Here is a 25,069-nt window from a genome sequence, read left to right on the forward strand (position 1 = left end):
TAAAACTAAGGTGCCTACATTGGGTAATTGCTTTGGGAGGCGCTCCGAGTAGACCTTAATTACACCAAAGCTAATTTTCCGAAATTAGAGAGGGGACACACCCACTGATTTATCTCCCAAAATTCCCCCGTTTATAAGCGTTCTAAGTAAAAATCGATTTTCCATCGGATAACATTAAATTCCCTCTCTTACCTAATCTGCATAATACCAGACATTTCGGCCCTTTTTAATTAAAAAAAATCAAAAGGGATTATATCATAGCTTTACGTAAGGAAAAATCTAATTTCTGCGGGTTATTTTTGGAATGCACCCTCGATGTTTGTTTTTCGTACTAGCGACTAAGCGTTGCAGCAATGGGTGATACTTCTACGGGAGTATTGGTCTATTTTGTTCCTATGGATCTGCCAAATTTTAAGGTCCGATAATTACGTTGCTCCACCTTTTCGATAATAAGAATTTGACAAAATTTACGTTTGCCGCGATAGTATCATATAGTATCTCATTTGTAAAATATCAAATATTGCCCACAGATGTCTTACTAAAGTGACGCAACATTGATTTGGAAGAGGAGAACCTAGAGAAGGATCGATCCTTATCATCACACTCCCCAACCCTTCTCTTCCCCATGATCCCCGAATCCGGCGGAGGAAACGGAGAAGCAATCTCAAGGCAATTATATGTTCCCTTTCGTAACTCTGAGCACGGTATAAAATCGGGTTTTAATTAGGTATGAAATACCTTCTTTAGAGTTTTTAAAATGAATTTACAGGGTCCCTTTGTGGTGGAACATTTACTTTATAAATCGTCGTCACAGCCTTGAACGGGCCTTGGCGTACCAAATAGCCTAACCTACTTTGTAAATTTAAATTAACTGATATAGATATTTCATTTCGTAAAAATGCGACTATCGATTGGTTCGATTCAATTACGCGATGTCCTATGTTTGGTTTTAACGTTGATAACTTTAGTAAGTGGAGTATTTGATCCATATGAAACCTTAGAGGTAGACAGAAAAGCCTCAGCGCCTGAAATTAAACAAGCCTACAAAAGATTGGCCAAAAAATGGTAAATAACTATGAAAAATATCATGTTTTCTATAAGTTTATACTTATTTATTTAATATTAAAGGCATCCTGACAAGAATAAAGATCCGACAGCCGAAAATCAATTTATAGATATTAACAAAGCTTATGATGTACGCATTTTTTTACGTATTATATGTTATATTAAACGAACTAATCATAAATATTTACAGATTTTAACCGACCCAGAGCGTAGAGAGTTATTTGACAGATATGGGCAAACAGAAGATACTCCAAACTTTAGACAAAAGCCCGATTATAGCCAATATAACAGATACGAATTTGATCCTTTTGACTCAGTTTTTAGTAAAGGAAATTATAGGTTTCAATTTAATTTTAACCAAGGATCTGTTTATCATAGAAACACCATTACTTCAAAGTAATATTTAGTGATAATTTATAGAGTAATGGAATATAATTTTGCTGTTTTTTTAGGGCCTATGAAAATAACATAATTCCAAATAGTGTCACAAAACCCTATTTAATCATGTTTTATGGAGATTTATGCTTTCCTTGCCTTCATGTAGAACCTGTTTGGCAAAAAGCTATACAAGAGCTAGAACCTTTAGGTTAGTTAGAGTCATAGCTGATATTTAAATGGCCAACAGTAATAAACTTTCCTTTCCAGGAATGGGCTTTGCTTGCATTCATTCCCAACATGAAGCGGGTCTTACGAGAAAGATAGGAGTGAATGGATTGCCATATTTAATCGGTGTTATAGATGGCCAAATTATACATTTCAAAGAGAGTCAGTTCAGTTTGACTAAGATTGTGGAGTTTTCGCGAAAACTGTTTCCATACAGAACTATAATACGCGTTGACGAAGCGTCAGTGGATGAGTTCTTAAATGGCTGGTCTGACAATCGCGTTCGGGTTTTGTTGTTCAGTAAATCTGAGGTATTGAAACTGAGATACCTCCTAGTTGCCTATCGTTTTATGATGCGGGCTGCGTTCGCTCATATTCAAATCAGCCTTCCCACTACTAAAAGCATTCAAAGACGGTACAACGTCAATCCAAACATGGAAAGCCTTTTGATATTCAATGAAAATTCTTCGGCCCCTATCGCAACACTCTCCATGAGAGAACTAGTACCTCAAACTATGGTGGATGTTTTAGAAGCTAATAAATTCCTCTTGCTGCCGCGATTATCTTCCCAACAAATGTTCGATACCCTCTGTCCACCCGATACAGGAAGACCTCGCAAGAGGCTCTGCGTGGTCCTAATAACTCAAAATACGAATTCTCACGATCTCCATCGCGAATCACTCAGAGACTTCATACGGGAGAGTGATTTTTCCAAAGATAGAATTAGGTTTGTTATTGATTAACGCGCATTTGCAGGGCTATATAACTATAAAACCATCTGAATTTTTCAGGTTTATGTTCCTATATCAGGAAAAGCAGAAAGAATTTGTGAAAGCCTTATCTAGCGGGGAAGGAGCACCATCCAATCCTCTTTTGCACATTGTTGTGCTTTGGCGAAAAGAAATGGACAGGGTTAGATATCAGTGGTTAGAATCACCCTGGTTAATTGACGCCGATGAAGTAAAAAAAAGTAAACCTGCTTCTTTTAAATCATATTTTACTGATTTTCTTTCACATTCCAAGCAGCAAGCCAATTCTTCGAAACAAGAATTGGAAGACACACTAAATATCTTAGATCAAACAACTGAGTATCTTCCCTATGCTGCTAAAGTGTCGACTCTAACAGATGAATACGCTCATGGTCTTTTTAGACGAATAGTCAATAGACTCGTACTGATGGGGGATGTTCTCAGACAAAATATTACACGACAGGAACTTTTACCAGCTCTGTCTGTACTGTTATCAGTAGGATTCATCATCCTCGTTGGCTACTTAATGTCATATTTGGTGTAAGTATATGCAGGCTGTCTTGTTAATTAAATCGTAGATTTTATCACATTTTTCATCTCTTTTAGGCAACTGGAAGAACAAAGTATACAAGAAAAATACCGCCGGGAAGGCAAAACACCTCCGTACGTTAATGGCAAGCCAAAGTAGGCATTCTAAATGTCTTCTTTGTTCTTGAGTGTAGTTATTAGATTGTGTATTTGCTTTTCGCATGTCCAAAAGGACTAATTACTTTTATTCTTAAGCAGACCTGATTGCAAACTTAATATTCACGAATTGAGAGGAGAAACTTACAATGGCCTTGTTCGACTACTTAAACCAGGATGTCGTACCATAATACTCCTAGTTGATGCGGAGTCTAAACCTAAACTTTTGCCCAAATTTTACAAATGTGTTCACCCTTACAGAAAGTAAGTATTATGAACCCTCATATTTGTGTTCCAATAACATGAAATATTTAAAATTTTAGGAATAAAACTCTCATGTTTGCCTTCCTAATGGTTGAGAAAAACTTGGAATGGTACAGAAGACTATTGCAACAAACTTTAGGAGAAGACCGGGAACTTAATATTAACCCAAAAAATTGTATTGGAACTGTACTTTCACTCAATGGCCATCGCAAATACTTTTGCGTTTACCATGCCAAGCACGCAGAGCCTGGTCGCGGTTTCAATATAAAAGTAGGCTACCATTATTGTTTAAGGGGAAGTTCCGAAGATATTAAGATACTATTTTTGGTGACAGAGCAAAGCTACAGGGGCAGCCGGTGGTACTACAAATGGAGAATTCATTGGGTTTGGGGAGAGTAGCGGATCGGAAACGAGTGATGTAGAAGCTGGTTACCTGATTAAAGACGACGATGACTCTCTTGGAAGTGTGCTTTTTGAAGAACATCTTCTTGATGGACTTTCTAATTGGTTAGATCGACTTTTTGAAGGCTCCACTCAACGTTACTACATTCAGTACTGGCCTGAGAATATGAAATAAGACAACTTTAATCCAAAGAAGTTATCATTTTTTATTTATTAAGTCTGGTTCCACAATCCAGGAATTTTCTGCGTTTTCTCATTTTTTGCATTTCTGCAGTGCTATCACAGAAAATGGAGAAAATATCTGCGTTAATCTTCATAGGAAAAATAATATAATTGTTGAGATTAAAGGTTTTCCAATATACAGGGTACCAAAAAGGTCTCCCATGCCCTTTTTTTCACAAACAATTTTCTCATTGAGGTTCAAGGTTTGTATGCAATTGATAAACCAATCTAGCTTTTTGAATTTAATTTTCCTAGATTAAATTTTAATTATCGAAAATTAACGGAATTCATTTTCCGTCGCAACTCAATTAGAAATGTTTTGAAAAACAAGGTAGGGGATAGACTTTTGTGACACCATGTATTTCATTTTACAAATTTGTTAGAAGTTTAATGGCACAGAAATATTTGATAACATGTTAATAAGGTTTAAAAAATATTTCTATTTGACCAAAATATCAAATTTTAAAACTCATAGAATATACCAAAATAATCCCATTTAAACTCCTAAATTATTTAAACGTTGGAATGCTGTTAATACTTTTAAGCTTTTAATATTTATTTTATGTATAACCTCTTTATCAAATTCACCTGATTTTTAGTCACTTTTTTGCTAAAACATTCTAGTCAATTTAGGTGTGTTGTTACAATTAAAGAATTTTGTATCAAACTTGGAGCTTACTCTCGTATGTAATAAAGCTCAACTTACTGACTTTCCATCTTTTTTTTCCCATTAATTAGGCCTATTTGTGTATTGTAATTAAAAAGGAATTGATTAAAAGAACTCCCAACTCCTTAGCTTCGTAAGTTGGTTGATAAAACCTTATATTATCACTTAATTACAAAATATACAGCTTTACATTTCAAAATTACCATGTACAAAATATGAAAATTTCAAAATTAATTACACAAAAATATTCTGCATCTAATGTACAAATCATTTGAGCCAAGAACTCAGTTGCCTTAATATTAACCAAAAATAATACACAGGTGGCATATTTATAAAATGTAATCTAGGAACCTTTATTTTTAAAATATAATTTGTAAAATTACTAGCCTTAATTATAGTCAAAGCGCACTGTTACAAAAGCCAAATGTTTCCCATTTATGAAATTGTTTGTACAGACTCTATGGTATAAAGATAATTGTTGCCATGTTGGTTACGGAACCCTCTTTTTAATGAAATATTAAAACGTCGTTGAAATAAAAATCTGAAGCATGCACTATTTCATGATACTCATTAAAACTTTTAAAAACGAAACTGTTCCACTTTTTAAAATTTATTCACTTTCTTAAGATTTGTATTCAGCAATTTTTGCCAACTTTTAAATATATTTTTAATTAAGCAATTAGACGCTGTAAGTGGGTAAGTTCCATATCCTGTTCTGTTAAGGGAATTCTCAGCTACAACCCATTAAAAACAAAAAAATGGCATAACAGCATAGCTCTAGTACTAATATGTTGCGAGCAGCGTACCAAAAATATTGAATTTAAAGGCGAAATTGAAAAGGATCCTACATCCTATAATGATATATATACCCAAGAGAGTCTGTACAAAAATTTCAGAGACTTATCATAAACTAGAACCGTTTCAGTATGCTCCTACTATTAGCAGAGAAGAAGGCCAAATTTTAAGCGTAGAAGATTTGAGTATTCACATATTGTTAATTTAATTTTATGGATAGTAATTACTAAGTGCACTTTAGTAAGTAAGTTAGCCTAATTCTAAAAAAAGTTTAAAATTCATCGTGAAAACTACGAGCTGTGTCTACCATTTTACTACCTAAGAATGTATCCTTCTTCTCAAGTATTTCACTCAGAGAAAGGAATCCATCTTTATTAGTATCGGCTAGATGGATCAAGTCTCTGGCTTCCTTCTTTGCTAAAAGCGGATTTTCTGGATCATTGTACATCTACATAAATTAGGAACAATGCTTTACTTCTTTTTGTCACCAATTAATTAAACATTTTCATACCAGAAGCTCTTGTCTGGAGACTTTCCTGTCTTTGTCCATGTCAATTACTTCACGAAATTCTTGGATTCTTTCGCTCTTCCAGTTTTTATTGGATACATTCTCATCATCAGGAGTTTTATTGGCAAACTCTTCTTCAGAAAGTTCTTCATCTCCATTCATATCTGGAAATAATTTCAATATTTAAAATTATATGCAAAATAAAGACCAAATAAGTAACCAACCTAACGAGTTGATGATATCATTGACCATATTTAGTAATGAAACATGGCTATGTTCTGGATGACGAAATGACAAAAATTCGTCAATATTTAATGCATCTGGATCTGAATTGGCAGCTTCAGACCATGCAGCCTTATCAAGAAGAATTTTTTCTTTTGCTAATAGATTAAGTAAAGGGGCAAGTGTATAACAATGGAATCACATCTTGCACCTTAAGGAGAGATAGATGATTCATACTTTTTCTATCTAACGTTTTGTGATTCTTTTCATGCTTTTTGGCATATTTTTCTCCTAATCCTTGCTCAATTAAAAAATTTATGTGATACTCATCCCAACTCACTTTCCCTAAATCAGACAATCGTTAATGATGGTAAGACTTAATTTAAATAAGTAACTAGCACACCATCATGATTTTTATCTAAAGCCGTGAAAAGTAAAAAGTTTTCTTTCACAGCATGTGCAAAATGATCCCGTACTTTGGTTGCAATCCAGCGTTCTAGCTCATTATGGCTAAGCAAGCCATCAGAATCCATATCGGCTCTGTCAGAAAACATTTATTGAATTGCCCTTAAAACGACTAAATTATGGTCAGATGATTACCTGTGAAATACACTACGCAGTAAGTCGTCTTCTTTATTTGCTTCGTTACCAGTAGAACTGCCCAATATCACTTCTTTTCGGAAGCTCTTATTTAAATGACCATCTCTTTCCATTCTAACAGCACCCAAATGATCAGGGGGTTTTAATAAATCTGGTAATATTTTACCAGAATAAATGGTCAATGTAACATTTTTTAGTTCATTGTTTTTCGCTGATAATGCATCATTGTTGGCTGTCAAATTCGAATGATTTAATACAGACCGATTAACAGGCACAGATTTTGCACCAAGTATTCGAAGACACCATAATAGGACATAACACAAAATCCTAGTGTGCTTTTGAATCACTTTTAACCACATCTGTTATAAAGCATGAATTTGCAAATAATTTACAAACTAAATACAATTTAGGCCTTGGTCTATACCACAGATATCGTCTACAACTTTTTTCAATGAAACCTCTTTAACATTTAAGTGAAATCAATTTTCAGGGAGATTTTGTACCAGAAAATCCAGAAACAAATAGGTCACGATGCTCTTCTACCGTTCACCATTATGAAAAACCGGATTACAAATGCCAGTCTGGACCAGGCGTGGAAATATCCAGCGTTTTTAGTTCACTTTTAGCAGACGAAACTGCGGATGGCCGCTAGGTCTTCTCACTGGATGTAAACAAGTCAGCCCAGCCACGGCCCACTGCGCATGCGCTCGCGTTCTCTCGCCCCATAGCGGCCCGCTCAATCAGCCCAAAATAGAGAATGCCATTTGTGGCCGCTACGTAGGCTGGAGCGCTATAATCTGACCCCTCTTTAACATTGAATCCTACGGAGATATGTTGTTTTTTGATTTATTATGAAAAAGATTAAGAATTAATAGGCATTTTCAAGGAAATGAAAGGTAAATCAACTCTTTTTATACGTTTTAATCACTTTTTCAAAATTTTTACGTTTGTTTTTCCCGCCGAAAATAATATTTTAAAATCACCAGATGTCAGATGCTCTCGCTACTGAGTCAGCTGTTACAGTTGACAACACATCGATGAAAAAGACTGCTTGGATAATCACAATTTAAGCTTGTAGCTCAGGATTCGCTCTCGGTGGGTCAATTCTTATATTCGGTCTGTCCCTCCCCTGGTTACCCGACCTTATGGAACTTGCGTCTTCGTCGCCCCTTGGAGCGTCCCTTGTTTCTGGCGCTCGTGGATCGTTTCCCAACTCCGGCGGTCTTGTTTCGCTTCCATAGGTCACCTACCCCTCTCTGCAGGACGTGTGCCGTCCTGAGAGATCTCACCCATTTTGTGTTTACCTGCCCCCGCTTTGCCGTTATTAGGGGGGCGCTGATGCGTCGGCTTACCCCTAATAGTTGCTCCCTGCATCATGTCTTGGCCTTTCATACTCTCCCTCCCCGACAGTGCCCCCCGCTCTTGCGCGTGCTCGCTATCTTTTTGTTCACACTTCTCAATCTCCTCACCATTTCTCCTCCATAAGCATTTGTGCCGCTATCCCCGCTCCTTTCTATTAGGCTACGGAGCATCTATGGGTCCCCTGTGACCTGATGCTTTTATCGACTATCACAAAAAAATAAATAATAATAAGCTTGTAGCTAAGCCAATAGCAAATATTTTAATAACTGAGAAATTGAAAGTTAAATATTTACAATCCATAATATGGAGAAGTTTAAACAAAGTTATTATTTATCTGTTTCCATTAATTACTGCCGTAAATGTTGTATTGGACGTTTCACATTTGGAGAAACTTTATCGTTTGAGGCTTAAAACTAAGTTATTTAAGAGGCCGGTAAATGGTTAAGGACCCACGCTTAAAGCTAACAGGCGTGAGTTCGAATCTCGCTTTCGCATATATCTCTTATTAACAAAAGTGGATATAAAACAGAAAGTCTGGGAGGAAAAGGGTTCGTTAGCTTTCCCAGTGGTTTCCTTCAAAAATGAGGAGCTGTTTCCCCTATACAATGATTGAGCCAATCAGGAACGACTCTGTTACGTTTGGCCAAAGATAATTTAAACTTCGTACCCTAGATTCGAAATCACTCTCTCGCGCGTTGCCGATAGCGTTTACCCACTTCCCGCCGGAACTCAGAAAAAATTCGCTCCAATGGTGGCGCACTACTGCCATCTAGGGATAGAAACTAATTTTTTTTTGGAAGTTGCGGTGCGTAATTTGACGCGTTTTGCGTTCAACTCGAAGTTTTAAAACATGGTGGACCACAATTATAGCACTAAAAAAGTTTCAAATCGAAAGACTTACTAAAGGTGAGTAATATAATCTTACAAGCGATTCAAGCATAATTTGACTGAACTTAATAGTTCATTCAATTTCATTTACCATTTTAATAGGGTTCGTGTTTAACATCGACATTCTTAAGGAATATTTGCCTGAAATTTTAGAAATTCTTCAAGATTGGCATCATTACCGAAAGAAGATATTCAAGCACCAGAATTACCATTTGTTAAAGTAAGTTTTTATTGGAAATATATGACTTACAATTAAGCGTGTTTCTATAAATACTCTTGTTTTAAATAAAACAAATCTAGGCCTAAATATGGCGCCCTACCGCAACCGATGGAGCCGATTTTTCTGAGGTCACGTGCCGGAAGAGGGTAAACGCTTCATAACAAAACCGTGAATGGGAAAGCTCTCAGTATTCGAATCTAGGGTACGAAGTTTAAATTATCTTTGGTTTGGCCTATGTCTAATGACGTCACGGTCAGAGGAAATAGTTCAGATGGGCGATGCTAGCTAACCTAGCGGTAAAACCAAGAAGCATATTCTCCTTGGTAAATCTCCCGAAGACGTTGTCTCGTTGGTTAATTTATTCCTTTTTCAAAAATTTTGCCTCTGTTAAGTTCAAGAGTCACTGTGGCTCAAGCTCGTAAGAAATATACACCAGAAGAGTTAGCTTTAAAGCCGAAAAGTAAATTTAGTCAGTGTAATTTATTTATAAAAGATTTGTATTCAATTGGTACTATACAAACCAGTGAAGATTTAAACCAAGGCTTAACTAAAATTCCAGTAGATAGGGATGTAGACAAATTTTAGTATAGTAACATGGATTAAATAACCTTATAAGGTTATTTAATCAATGATAGTAATAAACAAGGTAATAATGCAGAATCGCAAACTGAGATTGGAGAGTTCATTTGCATATATTGGGTCACAAATTATAACTGGGTCAATTCCTTCTTCATTAAGTACTAAATTGTATACCCAATTGTTCCATGCGTACAGAAAGCCACTATCCTCCTCTTTCTTCAGAGTAATGCGAATGTAACAACTCGTGTTGAGAGCACATATCTTCTAGTAGTTCTTTTAGAGTTTGATTGTTTTTAAATTCGTTAAACACTTTAAGCCGCACACCCTATTCAAATAAAACAAAAACGTTTTTATCAATTATCTACCTAAGCCTTGCCAAACATGTGAATTTTCACAAAGAGCAGACGCACCAAATCCAGCCCAAAGACTATATAATCAGGTGGCTAAGGAACTGAAGAAGAACTATAATATATCAGCCGATTTACGCAGGTACATGCGAGTAAAGCGCCATTTGTAATGCTCCGCCAAAGGGGGTAGGCACAAACTAGGGGCATGCTTGGGGGATCCTCATTTTTGATGGAACAGGGCTACCGGGTCCTCCCAGACTTTCTGTTTTATATCCACTTTTGTTATTAATTTTTCATTTTAATTTTACTTTCAGTTTGAACATTTTCTCTGCTTTTATATCAAATAATTTATATTAATTAAATTCCTCTAATAATATTACTTAAATTCCTCGATTTCATTATCTTGTCATTTTAATTCATTTTGGGCTCCCATCGCCATCTCGTTACAAAAAAATACTAAGAATTTTGGAATTGCTATTTTTCACTTATAGTTATTTATAATAGTATTTAATTTCGGTAGTATTTCCAAAACTATTATTAAAAATATGAAATTCCACACTTTTTATTTTTGTTCCCTTGTTCACTCCGCTATGCCCCGACGCCTTTCCCGTCTCGTATTCTCTCTCTCTCTCCCTTCTCTGTGAATCGACTGTCTCCCCCGTTGTTGCTCCCCAAGTAGCCGGTACCGCGAAACGGGAATTTGTTACGAGCTTCGCCGAAAAAATCGCATTTCTTTAAACTAATGATTAAGCACTTAAAAAAAAACCATTGTATCGAAACATGTAAAAGGCACATGTTTCCGACGTCAGGAATCCAGTGGTGGTTTTAGATTTCGCCTAGGACCAATAGTTTTAGAGATATAAAAATAACAATAAATGCATGTTAAAAAAGGTTCTCAGTCGAAATTTCGGGGCTTACGGTTTCAGCATAGGCCAAACCCAGGCTATCCAGAACAGATTGCATTGTAGAAGGCAGGAGTCGAGGGTAATAATAAACAGTAAACCTATCGGTTTACTTTAATATTTCGACGTGGAACTAATAAGGAAATTATGGTATGGGCTTCGATCTTAGGAAATATAGTGCCATCTGCCTTAATATCCGTGAACTAAATATATGAAGAAATAGCAGACGACTTTTGAATTTCAATGTTTTACCAGAGTGTAAAGTATTGGTGTTTTTTTTTCTCCTTCTGAAAAGGTGTAGAGTAAACTAATAAAATGGTGTGCTTATCCAGAATTTATCTACCCTTGAAGATGTTTTATTGAAGCGCCTATAGATGACCCAACACTTGTGTATCCACAATACTATTAACTAAATTAAATTGATAGTCCAAAGAATTACTCCACCTTGTCATGAGAAACTCTTTTTTTAATATTTTTAAAATCATTGGACAAAATTTTCACCACAGTTATGATACAAAAGGCCTAATTTTGGCTTCAAAAGGCACATAGGTTATACGTGAAAAACACTCGAACAACCTTCCAAAATCATCTCTTACAAACTACTTTACAATATTTATGACATTACTAAAAAAATTCTTACTTATATCATCTCCTACTGCGATCCCTGTCCTTGTAATACTTTCTACTAGAACTAGAGTGTCTATGAGGTGAGTGACTCGATCTCTCATTACGAATTCTAGACCGACTTCTTTTCCGTTTATGAGAAGTTCGATGTCTTTTTGATTCTTTTCTTTCTCCATCATGAGATCTAAGAGAAAAAAAAAAAGATTTTTTAAACAAATTGTACCATTTAAGGGCTGTTCTATACTTCTGCCCCCGAGATAGAGCAGGAAACGTGAAATCATACTTTCATTTTGGTCTACACTAATCAAAAACAAAAAATATAAAATGTTGGTGTAGCAGATCTCGGGAAGAGTTTTAATTAAATATCATTATACATATTTAAATTATATGTACCTCAATTAATTTCATTTTCCGCGTTTTGAGCACGTGCCATTTTTTGAGCATTTTCTTTATTTTAGGCCAAAGTAAAAGACTATCGGAAGATATAGGTTTTGTAGGTTTTTGGCCTAAAAATTACGGGTAACACTTGAATAAAAGATGCATTAGGTTAGGTACTGCCCTTTTAGTCAAATGAGCGACGGACTATGCTAAATTTAGTGGAAAAATTTCTTATATACATAACGAATTAAGCCAAGGAATGATAAGGTACTATAATCAAAAGCTAATTTTTAGGCCAGAAAAATACGACATCTCCTGATAGTTGTCTACTTTGGCCTAAAATAAGAAAATGCTCAAAACTCGGAAAACAAATTAATTGACAAGCATATAATTTAAACATTCAGTTAACACCCAAATCCCCTATTTATAGCCCTGTTTTTCTCTTTTGAAATTGCCATTTATTAAAATGTTTATTTATGAAACATTTGGTGTATTTAACACTAACATATAAAAATGTCATAATTTAAGAGTAATTTCAGTAAATCCTTGGGTTAAAATACAAAAGTAAAGTATAGTCTACACAGGTAGTTCTACGTCATGTAATCTACTACAACTAAAAATTTCTTTTTCAGTATTGCTGCTTAGTACACACCAAAAATAAATTTTGATTTCACGTGTCCTGCTCTATCTCGGGGGCAGAAGTATAGAACTTCCCATTTAAGATACAAAAATAATAATATTACCTAGATTTAAGAGGTTCCTTATATCCTCTGGGTGGTGTTTTCTTTTTCTTTGGTGATTGACTGCGACTATCGCCTCTCCCACCATCAGATGATGAACCGGACCTTTTATGCTGCATTGGACTTGCTCGGTTAGAATGACTTTTACTTCTCTTGTGCGAATTTACATGGTTTTGATCTTTCTCTCGCCTAAAATATGAAAATTTTAATTAGCTCAAAAATATCTCACACAGGATGTTACAGAATTAAATACCTAGGAGACTGGGCACCCGAACCATTTTCTTTTTTGTAATCACCATGAGGAGACTTTTTAGGTGAACTAGGCTGAGAACTGGGAGAAAATCCAGAATTAACCCCGGTGGTGTTTCCAAGAAGGCCTTTCGCTTTCAACTTTGCTTCCTGATGAGACTTTCTCAATTCCTCAACTTCTTTCTCCAATTTATCAGCATCAGGCTTTTTCCTCGTGTAAAGTTTCAGAATGGTCAAACATATTTCATTAATTTCATCTTCATTGACACCAAAAACTAAAAACCAACTGGGTTGCTTTGGAAGTGATATCTGTAATTAGCATAATACATTAGTTTCCAACTAAAAACTTAATTTACCATCTATATTATTTCATACCCTTAATAACCTGGCACTCAAATATATACAAGCGCAAGCAATAGCCTCGGGGTGATGGCGAATAAATACATCGCTTCTTAGACTATCATTCATGTAGTTCCTACAAAATATTAAACAAAGATGGTTTCGCGGTTAGGGAGGTGTTAGGCCCCTGGCTTTCAGTTAATTTGAGGGAAATTTATTATTGTAGCTCTCTGTTTTAATCAGTTAAGAGATTTAAATCGTGGCCAAAACACGGTGATTGTACTCCAAAGGGAACCATCGTACGTACAAGGGTTCCCTTCCCAAAAACAATAAGTAAAGGGAATTCAATTATAACCTACTGATAAAAAAATAAAACACTTTTACAATTTAACCAAACCATAAAGGCTGAAATATTTGATTGTGGCAAAATCAACTGTTGTTTGTGGGAAAGTCACACCTGGGCAACAAAGTACGTAAGGTTCCCTCTGTAAAAAAATTAAATTACCAATTTCCATTCAAACATTTAGGTTCCTTGGAAATATCCTAACTGCTCACCGATATAAATTCACCCTTGATCATCCGTGCATTTACATTCAATAAATTATTTTTTTTTTTCAAAAAACCATAGTATAACAATTTTTAAACCAAGTAACATCGGGAAGACACAAACTCAATACCGTTACACATAAGCAACAATGAAATTCTGTATTTCATAAGAGAGCAGGCAACGTCGTATCATTATGGTCCATTTTAGCAAACTCTCGACAGAAAGCCTTCTCTGGAATTGCCAAATCATCCAGGTTGGCGGAGACAATTTGTTTGGGAGTTTTTCTAGAGTTGCGTTTCACTTCCCGCATACTTACCAATTTGCTCTTCACCTAAGCTCTGTTAGGTGGAAATCCAAAGAAAATGCATTAATACCTCGTACGTTAAATACACAAACTAACAAACTAGCTTAACCCTTAATTTTATTAAACACTACTCGAGAGCAACGATAAAAATTTCCCCAAAAATAACTTTAATAAAATAGCTAAAAAGTAGAAATGAAAACCAATGAAAACCTACCAAGCAGTTTGGATGAGTTTTTGATTTTTTTCACACTCCAAAACCTGCAGAAGTGTTACTATAATCTAGAACAAAATTCAGTAACAAGTTTAAATCTATTCGTAAATAAACTTTGAAAACTTTGAAAATTTAATAGTATAAAATGTAAGATTTACCTTATGAGGGTGCTTAACGTGAACGCAAAAGCCAAGTTCTTTTAGAACGCGTCTTTCAGCTTTTATGACCTGATTCTTTGTATTAATGTAACTTTGATCGAGAATGAGTGGAGAGATATTTCTACAAAATGAAAAAATTAATCGTTAATTATTAAGGCATTAACAAATGGTCTTAATTGGTAATAAAGACAGGTTCAATACTTACTTTTTTTTAAGTAAAACTTAAAATTATAAGTAAACTTTTGCCAGAGATTTCGATATATACTATTGGCAATGGCATATCCATGGTAGTGTTTTAAGGTTAAGGTTCGAAAATATCATTTGGTAGGCCTATTTTGGATTTCCCAGTAAGAGCAATCATACATACCAAAGTCAATTATTCGACCTCATTAGACAAAAAGCACGGTTTACGCAGCTTGGTAAAACTGAATATTTAATCACAGAGAATCCAACAAAGAATTAAAACTTTAAAGACTTTGTTGGTTCTGACACGAGATACGAAACAACTAAGTGATTAAGAAACAAAACTCTATTGTGGTGTATGGAAAAGTTAAAACCGCAAATTAAAATTAGTCAGCCTAATGACCTAAGCAAAATCAATAAAGCTTGCTTAGCAATTTAAACAACCGGTGACCATACAAACCATTTATACTTGTATTATAAGGCAGATGCTCTCGAGTGAGAGTACAAGTTGGCAGCCCCAGGCAGACTGGAAGGCAGGAGTTTGCCTGAGCTCCACAGGGCTGCTCTTACGACTGAAGTCTGATGGGCAAGCTATAGGTCACATGAAACAAAACCATTCGTCAAAAAAAAATTTGTAACATAATATTAAAGGGTGGACTTCATATCTTAGTTTTTGTCTTTATAGTTAGTCAAAGTTAGTCTTTAGTCTGTGTAAAATGATTATTTTACTATTTTACACAAACTTAGTCCAGTGAAATTTTTACACGGAACTGTAATTTAAACAATTAAAAGGTTGATTTTCATTCAAGCAAGGTACTTTAGACCTTACAGAATAATTGTCAAAATATATTTTTCTTTTCATCCAGTAACTTGCTCTTCAGAAACACAGACTGATATTTTTCGTACCTTAAATTTAATAACACAGCTACCACTATGCTTCTTTTCAGTATAATTTAAAATACATTTTAAGTTTAAAGCAAAGTAAACTACAAACATATTTTCATAGTATCACGTTTATGGTAAAGATAATCATAATAAATTGCCTACATTTATATCGCATTACGTTTCCCCTAAAAACAAACTTCCCAAAAAGGTGGCATAATGAAAATACAATGATACTCACTTTCCTGCTCTGACTTGTTTGATGTGATGAAAAATATTGATTACATCGCGTATTCTACGAGGAGATTCCTCAATTTTAGAAGCTAAAGTTACGCAAGCCATGGCAACAATCTAAAGAATAAAAATGTAACACTACTACCCAGTCTTTAAAATAGTATAAAAACACAAAAGATGCCTACCTCCATACCATGCCTCACAAACGATTTGGAATAGAAAAACCTTTGGAATAAAACTTGCCCAGTGGCCATAGCTACCTATAAATAACAATAACACTACTCAGTTTTCATTTGTTACAAAGAATTCATCTATTTCTGCTTCAAAAATAAGTTGAAATACACATAGTAAAACACCATTTGAATTACACAAAGTATAACACCATTTGGACTACCCCTCACTTTATTAATACTGACAGTACACTAACCCCCTGGGAATGAAAATGGATAAAATTTAAATTAGGTCTAATTTATATATGTACCAATTAATTCGTTTTTACAAAAATAAATAGAACAGATTGCGGAAAATTACTCATTTGTTTCTTTATTACAGAACCACAGCAGCACTGAATATGGATTTAACATGGTGGAATCCCCACACCCGACAAGGCTCCCAATGTTGCTCCATTTAGCAACTTCACATGTAGAAGCCATGTTTTATGTTATGCCTACCCTAAAATATCAAACTAATTTTTCATTAATCAGACTATGTTTGTAATAACAATTATTTACTAAGGGTGGAGCTAAAAACGATATGGGAAAAATATACTTGCATAATAGGTCCACATACATAACGCTTCATTACTATTTATAAACTTTGTACTTTGCTTAGCTAATAATTAAAACCTCTATCCACAGTTTATTTGTAGAATAATCCCAAAATATAATTCGAAGTAACTCAAAGTTTCCAATGCAACACGTTCCAAAAAACCGAGGCCCGAATTATAACCCCACTTTCCTTTGATGCTACTCTATAACGGCAAAAAGACAACTCACTTGCGGCAGCTTCAGAAGAATCCCCGAGGTTTGGATCAACTCGCATCCAAGAATTCGGAGGTCCATTTCTGATTCTACATCGAGTCCATCGAGCATCGATGGCGTCGGCGATAGTTTTTCGGGAGGTAAAATACAATTTTCTAGCAATAAAATTACTTTCCCATATCGAAGTTTACTTTTAAGTACATTTCCCTGTGAATCATTTGTAGTAGGAGCGACAACGGGAGAACCAACAACCGCCATTTTCTAAAATTTCTATCGCTATTAATTAACACTTCTTTCAGCTTCACCCGTAAGGCGCGCTCACGTGACTATTTCACTAGACATGCGCCAAACTCTGAAGCGTTGCCTACGTTATTATCCAAGCAAAGAATATTCTATTTGATCCAAGCCCGTGCTCTTATTTTGTAGGGTTTTTTTTTGTGATTTTAGTTTGCAGATTTTCGCCGCTCGGCGTCGCCGCGTCTCTCATTTTACATCACTTGTTTTCAAACTATTGGTAGGTCCTCATCAAGGTTCCTAGAAAAAAGCTTACAATTAGGCTGGCGCATAAAGCCCCTTTTCAAACGAGAAAATATAAAAACTCGCGAAGGAGAGAAAAGGGGAAAGACATCGATTTATTCCCCGAAAGAAACGTCACTGGATGTCAGACAACATGTCGTCCCTGTTCCTTTTTTACAAGAATTTGAATCTTTGACTGCGCACGTGCGAGTCAGCCACACTGAGGCCAAAGAATTTAGACCCCAGGAATGGAAAGAAAAACCGTTAATGTCTCAGTTTCGAGTTGACGGGAGAGCTTCCGGCTAGGCGAATCAATAGAACCGGAAATAAGCCTGTCAACCTAGGTATGCCTTTGGAGGCTAGGGACAAGCAAATTACACTAGGTGGAGCTGCAGTTTCCATTCCTGGGGTCTAAATTCTTTGCTGAGGCTAAAACCTGTTGGCAGGGGGGATTCCTTTACAATGGTGCTCTTGATACTTCTAGCACTGGTCACTTGACAGCGGAATTTCAGAAATGTAAAAGTTCTTTGTCACCGATTTCAATAGATATACATCTGCCTCTATAGAGACTTGGCACTCCATAGCTTTGGCCATGGTAATATTTTTCTCCCCACGATAAAAACTATTGAAAAAAAACTGTGACGTACCACTGCCAAGTCCCAATTGTTAGCCCCAAGAAAGTGTAAAGTTTAAAATTTAGCCGTTATGGCTTGATTTACAGGAGCCGTGCATTTAGTATTGTTGTAATTAAGTCAAAATGTAATAAAAATAACATTCTACACTTAAAACGTTTATCAAAAATACATCAATTTAACTTGGTAAATGAATTATGAATTAATTAATTTATTAACTTGAAAAAGGCCAAAGTATCGTTCAAGGGTTACTAAATTTTATGGGCTGATAGATATTTAGCCTTGTTAAGAAAAATCTCCAAATTATTAAGTCACGATTAAATATAATTGAATTAAAATCTGTAGATTGGTCCTATTGATATTTCTTAACCGAAACTTTCAAAGTTAATATAATGATCATTTGAATAATTTTACTGGTATCTGTCTGAACTTTTTTTTTCTATTTGGATCTATTTTTAAATTAATGTGCTTCATAACTCGAATTGTTCAACATATATTCAATTAAAAATAATCTTATAACTTAGCAAAGGTTACGAATTATCAATAATCGCAGGTTATTACTAAAAATAATTACAATTAATTATGTATATCAAGTCAATATTGCTTAAGAAGTCAAGTTATTTTGAAACTAATAATATAACTATTGCAAAGTGGCGTTGCTAAAACCTGGTGCTGATTGGATGTGTTTATTTTACTTTACTATCGTAGAATTTGTAAAACCTAGTATCTAACGTACACATGGTCTTGGCAACATAACATGTTTTTATTTTTAATTTAAATGGTCCAAACTAATTAAAATAGGTCTCAGAATTTTTAAGACAAAGCTAAATATTTTATGTATGCCATGTTTAATCTATTCAAATTAAAAAATTAAACTTTGAAAATTTTCCCAAATAACGGTCTAATATTTGTGACTGCGACGTGACTACGGAGGTGACAGACAAATACCGGTAAACCGAAAAGGTCTCCCTAAATAGAAAGCGACAGCCAGTGCCCAGTGACATCACTCGCGTCTGCGCAAGAGAAGGAACTTGGGTCTGTCTGTCTGTCAGGCCTGCGTTCGCATTTTCGAGGTAAAGGGTAATCACTGCATACGCAGTTTAGTGAAAGGTTTTTCCAAAAGCGCCCTCTTTTTGTCATTGGGTGTAGTATAATTTTTTAATCGGCCGGGATTCGAACCCGAGCCCTCTTGAACGACAGGTGAGCGTTCTACCGCAGAACCACGGATACAGTTACGTTTCACTGAAAATTAAAAACTTCCGAGGAGAGGTATATTTTGGCTTGCCAACTTGTTTTAAGAACGCGCTGCCTTATTCAGTGTTAAATTTTTGAAACCGATAGATGGCGGTAATGTTATTGAAACTTTCAAATTAAGACTAACTTCGGCAGAAAACGCCTTCGAGCCTATATCCACTTCCATAGCAAGCGTGCACGGGCGTTTACAATAAAGTAGGCAACCTCTAAAGATTCCAGTTCTCAGAAAAATGACGTCATACTTAGCACGTGTACTATTAATACATTCTATTACACTGTCAAGAGGTGGAGCTACTAAAGGATAACGCAAATGGAGTTGTTACGCTTACGCACGAAGACTCCTCGATTGACCAAAAATTAAATGTCATCACAATCTTTATTTTTCCAAATATAGTTAGCTTGCTAGAGTTAATTTAACAAAACCTTTATATTTAATATAAAGTTCACCTATTCTTTTTAAATAAATAATTCATTGGCACTCTTTAAGTGACATTTTTAAATTTACATAGGACCATAGATAAAATGTATATTATGACAAGTTCATTATCTCGAGCAAGCTGTATTAAAAATATTTAAAATTACATAATCGCTCAAAAATAAAAAATATTTAGTTATGTACTTTATATGGATTAATGATAAAATTATGTGAAAAAAATGCCCAATGGCTTGTCAAAGAAGAATGAGCAGGAAAAAATGACTTGATAAATTATAGAACCACCTTAACTAGATTTCGTCATGTTTTATAAAAATATAAAATTTTTCAAGACTAAAATGTTGATACTTTTTTCTTTTAAGTCAACAGATTACCAGTTTTGCACCATTCCTTTTTTTTTAAGCCAAATTTTTACAATCTTGAATGAAAATTTTGTTTTTTATACCCTGAGTGATTGTATGAAGGGAAAAATCACTGAACTAACAATTTTTAAATTATACCTAATATGAAAGTTTATTTTCTAGTGTGCCGCCTTCGCGTTGCGGCGGTTCTTTTTTCCCTCACTCCTGATCCAATTGAAAAGAGTTGAGATCCTGGTACAGACTCCTGAGTTGGTAATCCTACAATAATACGAAAATTATAACTTTTCTCTAAATAAACTAATTCAAATGAAGAGTACCTCCTCCAAAAATATATGGCTGATTTATTTGTGGTGCTCCAAAAGCTTGTTGTTGTTGTTCAGGAGCCGGAGTACTTGCTATTAGAAAAAGAAGAAGAGATATTTGATAAATAATATTAATAATAATAATAATTATAATAAGAATTCTTACAAAAATTGAAGTTCTTTGAGCCTAAATTGAATTGAAATGCTGGTGTTACTGTTTGTTGCAGTGCTCCAAATGAACTTGGTGGGTTGGCCATTGAGGTGTTGAACGGAAAATTGCCAACATGCTTTGTGGCATCCGTTGTGCCAAAAGGGATTGGAACTGCTGATGGTGCAGCAACTAAGTTATTACCAAAACTAAGAGGAGCACTTCCCAAGGTTCCAAATGCTGTGTTTGTCTGAGTTGATCCAAACCCATTGGTGGTTTGATTGTTATTGACTGTATTGGTGTTGAAAGGGTTGCTAATAGCCGTTGAGACCTGTGTCGGAGTAGCGCCAAATGAAAAGTCTGTTGCCGACTGAGAAAATATATTTGTTGAAGGGTTTGAGCCAAATGTTCCAATGCAAGCGCTCGTAATGGTGTTTTGACCACTAGGTTGCCCTAAAATGTTCCCAGGAGTATTTGACCCAAAAACATTAACTGTGTTTGCATTGGAACTTTGGCTATTAGACTGTCCTAACACAGATGGGTTTGAGCCAAAAACACCAATAGTACTTGCAATGGTATTTTGACTATTTGTCTGTCCTAACACATTTCCAGGGGTGTTTGAGCCAAATACACCAGCAATATTATTTTGTCCCAACACATTTCCTCCAGACATGGCCTCGGAGTACGAAGGTAGAGCACCTACTGATCCAAATACCGAAGTATTTGAACCCGTACTAGCTGGTGTGCTGAAAAAATTGGTCACCTTGTTGTCTTGATTTGGTTTATTAAATTCAAAAGTCTTATTCTTGTTCATAACGAGGGAAGTGGTGCCTCCGGATAAAGAAAAATCATTCGCTTTAACAGGAGCTGCGGCCTTTAAAGTAGAGTTTCCAAATGAAAAAGGAACTACAACTGATGTTGATGATGGAGCGGATACAGTATTAGAAAACTGGAAGGCAACAGGAGTTGCTAATGATGGCTGTGGATTTGATACAACACTTGATGTTGAGCTTGTAAGCGAAAATAAGCCGCTTTTCGCTGCTTCACTAACAGTTTTCTTATCTTCAGCTTGAGCTTTGCTTATATTCAAACCAGGCACTGCTGAATGAGCTGCAAAAGTATTAGACGAATCACTAGCCGAAGTAAATGGAGAAGCACCAGTGGAAGTTTTCAGCATATTTTCAGAAGATCCAAAAGAAAATATTGGATTTAGCACTGAAGTTGCTATCCCAGAAGTTGTTAACGATGGTAGACTTGTGGGATTTGTCAGTGAAGTAACTGTTGGAAATGTACTTGCTACTGCATTTTGATCCAAATTAGACACATCAGACAATGGTTTCAATAAAGTTGTTCCATGGTTTCCAAACGGTGATAAGGTACTGGAGATGGGAGTCGAGTTTCCAACTAAGCCAAAGCCATTAAATGGAGAGGTTGTCGCTGGTGATTTCACCAAAGACGGCGTTAAAGTGGGACTAGATAGAAACTTGAAGGCTTCAGTAAAAGATTGTGCAGCGTTTGTGGAGGTTGATGAGGTAATAGCAGGTAGTGCATTTGAAATGTTTGGGGTAAAAACACTTGTTTGAATTTTTCCAGGCTCAGTTTGAATAGTGCTAGTACTGCAGCTTAACTCTACATTTGAAGTCTTGGTAGAAGAGTTGGAGATTGCGGAGTCTGTGACATCCACCTGTGTATCAGTAGCTTTACCACTGAAGACTGCTAGTGGATTTGTAACAGTGAAAGATGTGGTTTGAGAGGTTGGTATGGAATTTGTCAAGTTACTGAAGAAGCTGCTAGTTGGTGCTGAGGTTGTTGACACAACACTAAAGGGTGTTAGAGCTTCGCTTGAGCTTGACGCGACTGGAAGTGTCATTTTTGAAACAATAGGTTTTGTTGCATTTCCAAATGAAAATGGAGAACTATTGGCTGTTGTTGTAGTGTGAGAGTCGTTAGAGATACTCGTAACTGTGGTTGAAATTTCCTCTGAAGATTTCGTCGCACCATCCACACAAAATGAATCTGGGGTAGGAAGTGCAACAGAAGGTACTTTAAATTCAGAAGATGTAGAAGAAATCACTGCAAAAATAATAGTTATTAAGTAAATTGTAGCTTCCAATACTTCATACCATAGATTCAACAGTAATTACATGTTATTGGGCTGCCTAACAACTTCCTAACCCGATCTTCCTCTATTTTCTGATGCTCTTCACAATCATCCATGGTAGGTATATATTGGGGTACGCTATAAACCTATTGAAAGTTTAAGATGTTAAAACTAAATTGTAATACATTACACAAGACAGACTGAAATACATTTGAAGATGTTTTCCCCAATTCTGCGTAACAAGATAAAGTTCTCTTATGAGACTGTCCTTCTTTTCGTATGGGTGATGAAATTTCTTTTGGAACAGGTTCCAATTCTTCCTCAACTGTTTTAAAATTGTGGCTGGGAGATACATTTTCACTATCCAGTGAATCATTTGAAGTTAAATCAATTTCATTATCGGATATACTACTGAAAATAAACAGACATAAAAAATCCATATTCTCATTAAAACATAAATTAGTTGTATTTGTACTTTTCTCTTGTTCTTGAAACTTTATTGACAGGGGATGGCGAGAAATTAGTAGCTTGTCTCTTTTTCGGAAGAATGAGCAAAGAGTCTTCTTTATAGCTCCTTTTGGATGAGCTGTATGATATTGTAAGAATATCGTTCTTGTGTCTCTTTGGTAAAGACTGGATGGGAGATGACTCATTGTGATTTAATGGTGTGGCAGGTCTCTTTCCTTGTAGAGTTTTCATCAAACTTTCACTATTTTCATTCATTTTATCCATGTTCTTTCCTGAACTAGCAACTATGCTAGAATCACTGTCTGAATCAGTCTCTTGCTTACGCCGTTTTGCTTCATTTTCAATGACAATGTCTTTGCGAGATCGTTTTCTACAAACAAAGAAAAAAGTAAAATTTCAATTGATCGGTTGCCGATCGTTTTCCTATTACCTGTTGTTGTCTTTTAAAGCAGCTAATATAGTTTTGGTATCGCAAGGATTTTGTTCGTTTAAACAAGACTTTCCTGGAGATGTTGTGGGTGGTGATAACGAAGTTGAAAAATTTATTCTACATCAAAAGGTTAAATTAATTTGTGCATGCTAGAATTTCATTTAAAACACCCCATCTCTACCATTGGGCTAGGTAGGGCGCTATGCTCTGAAGGGGCGCCATCTGGCACTTAACATATTTTTTTTAAATTCTTAAGTATTCAATAAAAAACCAGCCACATGAAAAAAGGGCACCTGATATTTTTAGCCCAAGGGCGCTGAAAGGTAAAGATAAACTTGATTTAATTCTTATACTTTACCTTTGACTCTGAGTTAAGACCTGTGGAGGGGCAAGCTTAACTGTAACGCGGTTCTGAGTGGTTTTGTTCATGTCAAGGATATGAGTATCAGCTTTGTTAAAATGCACGCTTGGAAATTGTCCAAGAAAAACATAGTTTGACTGATGAGTTGGATATCTCCTACGTGGCATTACAAAGGTTCGGTTCACGTCACCAAGAAAACCACTTCCGGCACTATAAAAAGGTAATTAATAGTCGCACTTAAAACAAAAGGGTAAATAATGGTTTTACTTGTAATTTCTGCGACTATGACCATATCGACTATTGAAACTGCTATCAAACATTGACAATGTATTGAAACTCCTGGCAGAAGTGTCAAAGCTATCCTCTTCGTGATAAAGCAATGGACCACCTGCGGCTTGAACGTTTTTGAACTTGGCTGGGGTTTTATTTTGACGCAGCGTCATGGACAAATTGTGGGATCGATCTAAATGTGGATCAGTAGGTGACCTAGTAGAAGTGTTTAACTTATTCGCGATTTCGGAGGCTGAAGATACAGTCTTTCTTAATTTGGGATAATTCATAACTTTCATATCATCTTTCGTGAATGGTGCTCCATTTGAATAAAGTGCGCTACTATTTCCAGTACTTCTCGGTTTGCGAAGCCAAGGCTTAGGGAAATTAAGGAAATCGAAATCCTTGTAGTTTTCTTTGTACCAGCACCAAAAACAATAGCTCAGAGAACTTATTAATATTATTAAGAAATAACTAAGTGGTAAAATTATAAAAGTAATTAAAAAACCTACGCCTAAAAATAACAAAAACTGGTTAGAAACTGGAACAACAACGTTCATGGTGATTTTTAAAGGTTTTAAATTTCTGAAATGATTTGACTCCAATGGACTCCAATCATTGGAGTACAGAAGCTTCACTGGAGGTCGCTTTCGACCTATCTTTTGGCGGGAAATTTCAAACGTTTTTCTTTACCGAAGCGAGCCGTACCAAAGTCCGAAGGCTCCGAATATGGAGTAAATATCTGAGAAAGCTGTGATTCAATCCGGATTGGGGCTCTAGGGACAGCAAAGACTATATATACGCTTCGCTAAATAGACTGGCGTGTTCAATGGCTCAACTTGCGTACGATAGCAGACGCTGGTCAAAATCCCCCCCCCCCGCTT

At 35.7% G+C, this 25,069-nt stretch overlaps 4 protein-coding genes across 7 annotated transcripts; 1 reads left to right on the top strand and 3 right to left on the bottom strand.

Annotated features, from left to right (window-relative positions):
• Positions 1-530: 530 nt before the first annotated feature.
• On the top strand, positions 531-5,213 carry l(3)80Fg (dnaJ homolog subfamily C member 16 l(3)80Fg). Of its 2 annotated transcripts, XM_090159787.1 has the most exons (12): positions 531-704; positions 770-1,065; positions 1,129-1,195; positions 1,256-1,461; positions 1,518-1,651; positions 1,711-2,395; positions 2,460-2,628; positions 2,695-2,957; positions 3,024-3,101; positions 3,204-3,365; positions 3,425-3,635; positions 3,700-5,213. In XM_090159787.1, the coding sequence occupies exons 2-12, from the start codon at positions 899-901 to the stop codon at positions 3,940-3,942; spliced, it is 2,385 nt and encodes a 794-aa protein (XP_090015913.1). In that variant the 5' UTR covers positions 531-704; positions 770-898; the 3' UTR covers positions 3,943-5,213. The 2 variants fall into 2 exon arrangements, with proteins under 2 accessions (XP_090015913.1, XP_090015914.1); XM_090159788.1 differs by having other exon boundaries at positions 531-1,065; positions 3,024-3,080.
• Positions 4,788-7,443, bottom strand: myd (stromal cell derived factor mayday). Its single transcript, XM_090159791.1, has 6 exons — positions 6,782-7,443; positions 6,585-6,721; positions 6,419-6,526; positions 6,184-6,339; positions 5,963-6,123; positions 4,788-5,899 (listed from the first exon to the last, which is right to left on the bottom strand). Exons 1-6 carry the CDS (start codon positions 7,138-7,140, stop codon positions 5,723-5,725), a joined length of 1,098 nt encoding a protein of 365 aa, XP_090015917.1. The 5' UTR covers positions 7,141-7,443; the 3' UTR covers positions 4,788-5,722.
• A 4,094-nt stretch (positions 7,444-11,537) lies between these two features.
• On the bottom strand, positions 11,538-17,255 carry LOC149924831 (cyclin-L1). 2 transcript variants are annotated; one of them, XM_090159963.1, is made up of 10 exons: positions 16,924-17,255; positions 16,114-16,188; positions 15,936-16,045; positions 14,630-14,750; positions 14,475-14,539; positions 13,446-13,545; positions 13,075-13,379; positions 12,825-13,010; positions 11,720-11,887; positions 11,538-11,655 (listed from the first exon to the last, which is right to left on the bottom strand). In XM_090159963.1, the coding sequence occupies exons 1-9, from the start codon at positions 17,164-17,166 to the stop codon at positions 11,725-11,727; spliced, it is 1,368 nt and encodes a 455-aa protein (XP_090016089.1). In that variant the 5' UTR covers positions 17,167-17,255; the 3' UTR covers positions 11,538-11,655; positions 11,720-11,724. The 2 variants fall into 2 exon arrangements, with proteins under 2 accessions (XP_090016089.1, XP_090016088.1); XM_090159962.1 differs by having other exon boundaries at positions 11,544-11,887; positions 16,924-17,254.
• A 2,918-nt stretch (positions 17,256-20,173) lies between these two features.
• On the bottom strand, positions 20,174-24,864 carry LOC149924832 (uncharacterized). Of its 2 annotated transcripts, none has more exons than XM_090160179.1 (9): positions 24,183-24,864; positions 23,913-24,125; positions 23,555-23,671; positions 23,132-23,494; positions 22,866-23,064; positions 22,700-22,802; positions 20,574-22,628; positions 20,423-20,500; positions 20,174-20,363 (listed from the first exon to the last, which is right to left on the bottom strand). In XM_090160179.1, exons 1-9 carry the CDS (start codon positions 24,743-24,745, stop codon positions 20,257-20,259), a joined length of 3,798 nt encoding a protein of 1,265 aa, XP_090016305.1. In that variant the 5' UTR covers positions 24,746-24,864; the 3' UTR covers positions 20,174-20,256. The 2 variants fall into 2 exon arrangements, with proteins under 2 accessions (XP_090016305.1, XP_090016304.1); XM_090160178.1 differs by having other exon boundaries at positions 22,866-23,067; positions 24,183-24,863.
• Between the last annotated feature and the right edge of the window lie 205 nt (positions 24,865-25,069).

Source organism: Leiobunum rupestre, chromosome 10 (assembly GCF_980474605.1).
Source record: "Leiobunum rupestre chromosome 10, qqLeiRupe1.1.hap1, whole genome shotgun sequence".
In the NCBI taxonomy this organism is placed as follows: Eukaryota; Metazoa; Arthropoda; class Arachnida; order Opiliones; family Sclerosomatidae; genus Leiobunum; species Leiobunum rupestre.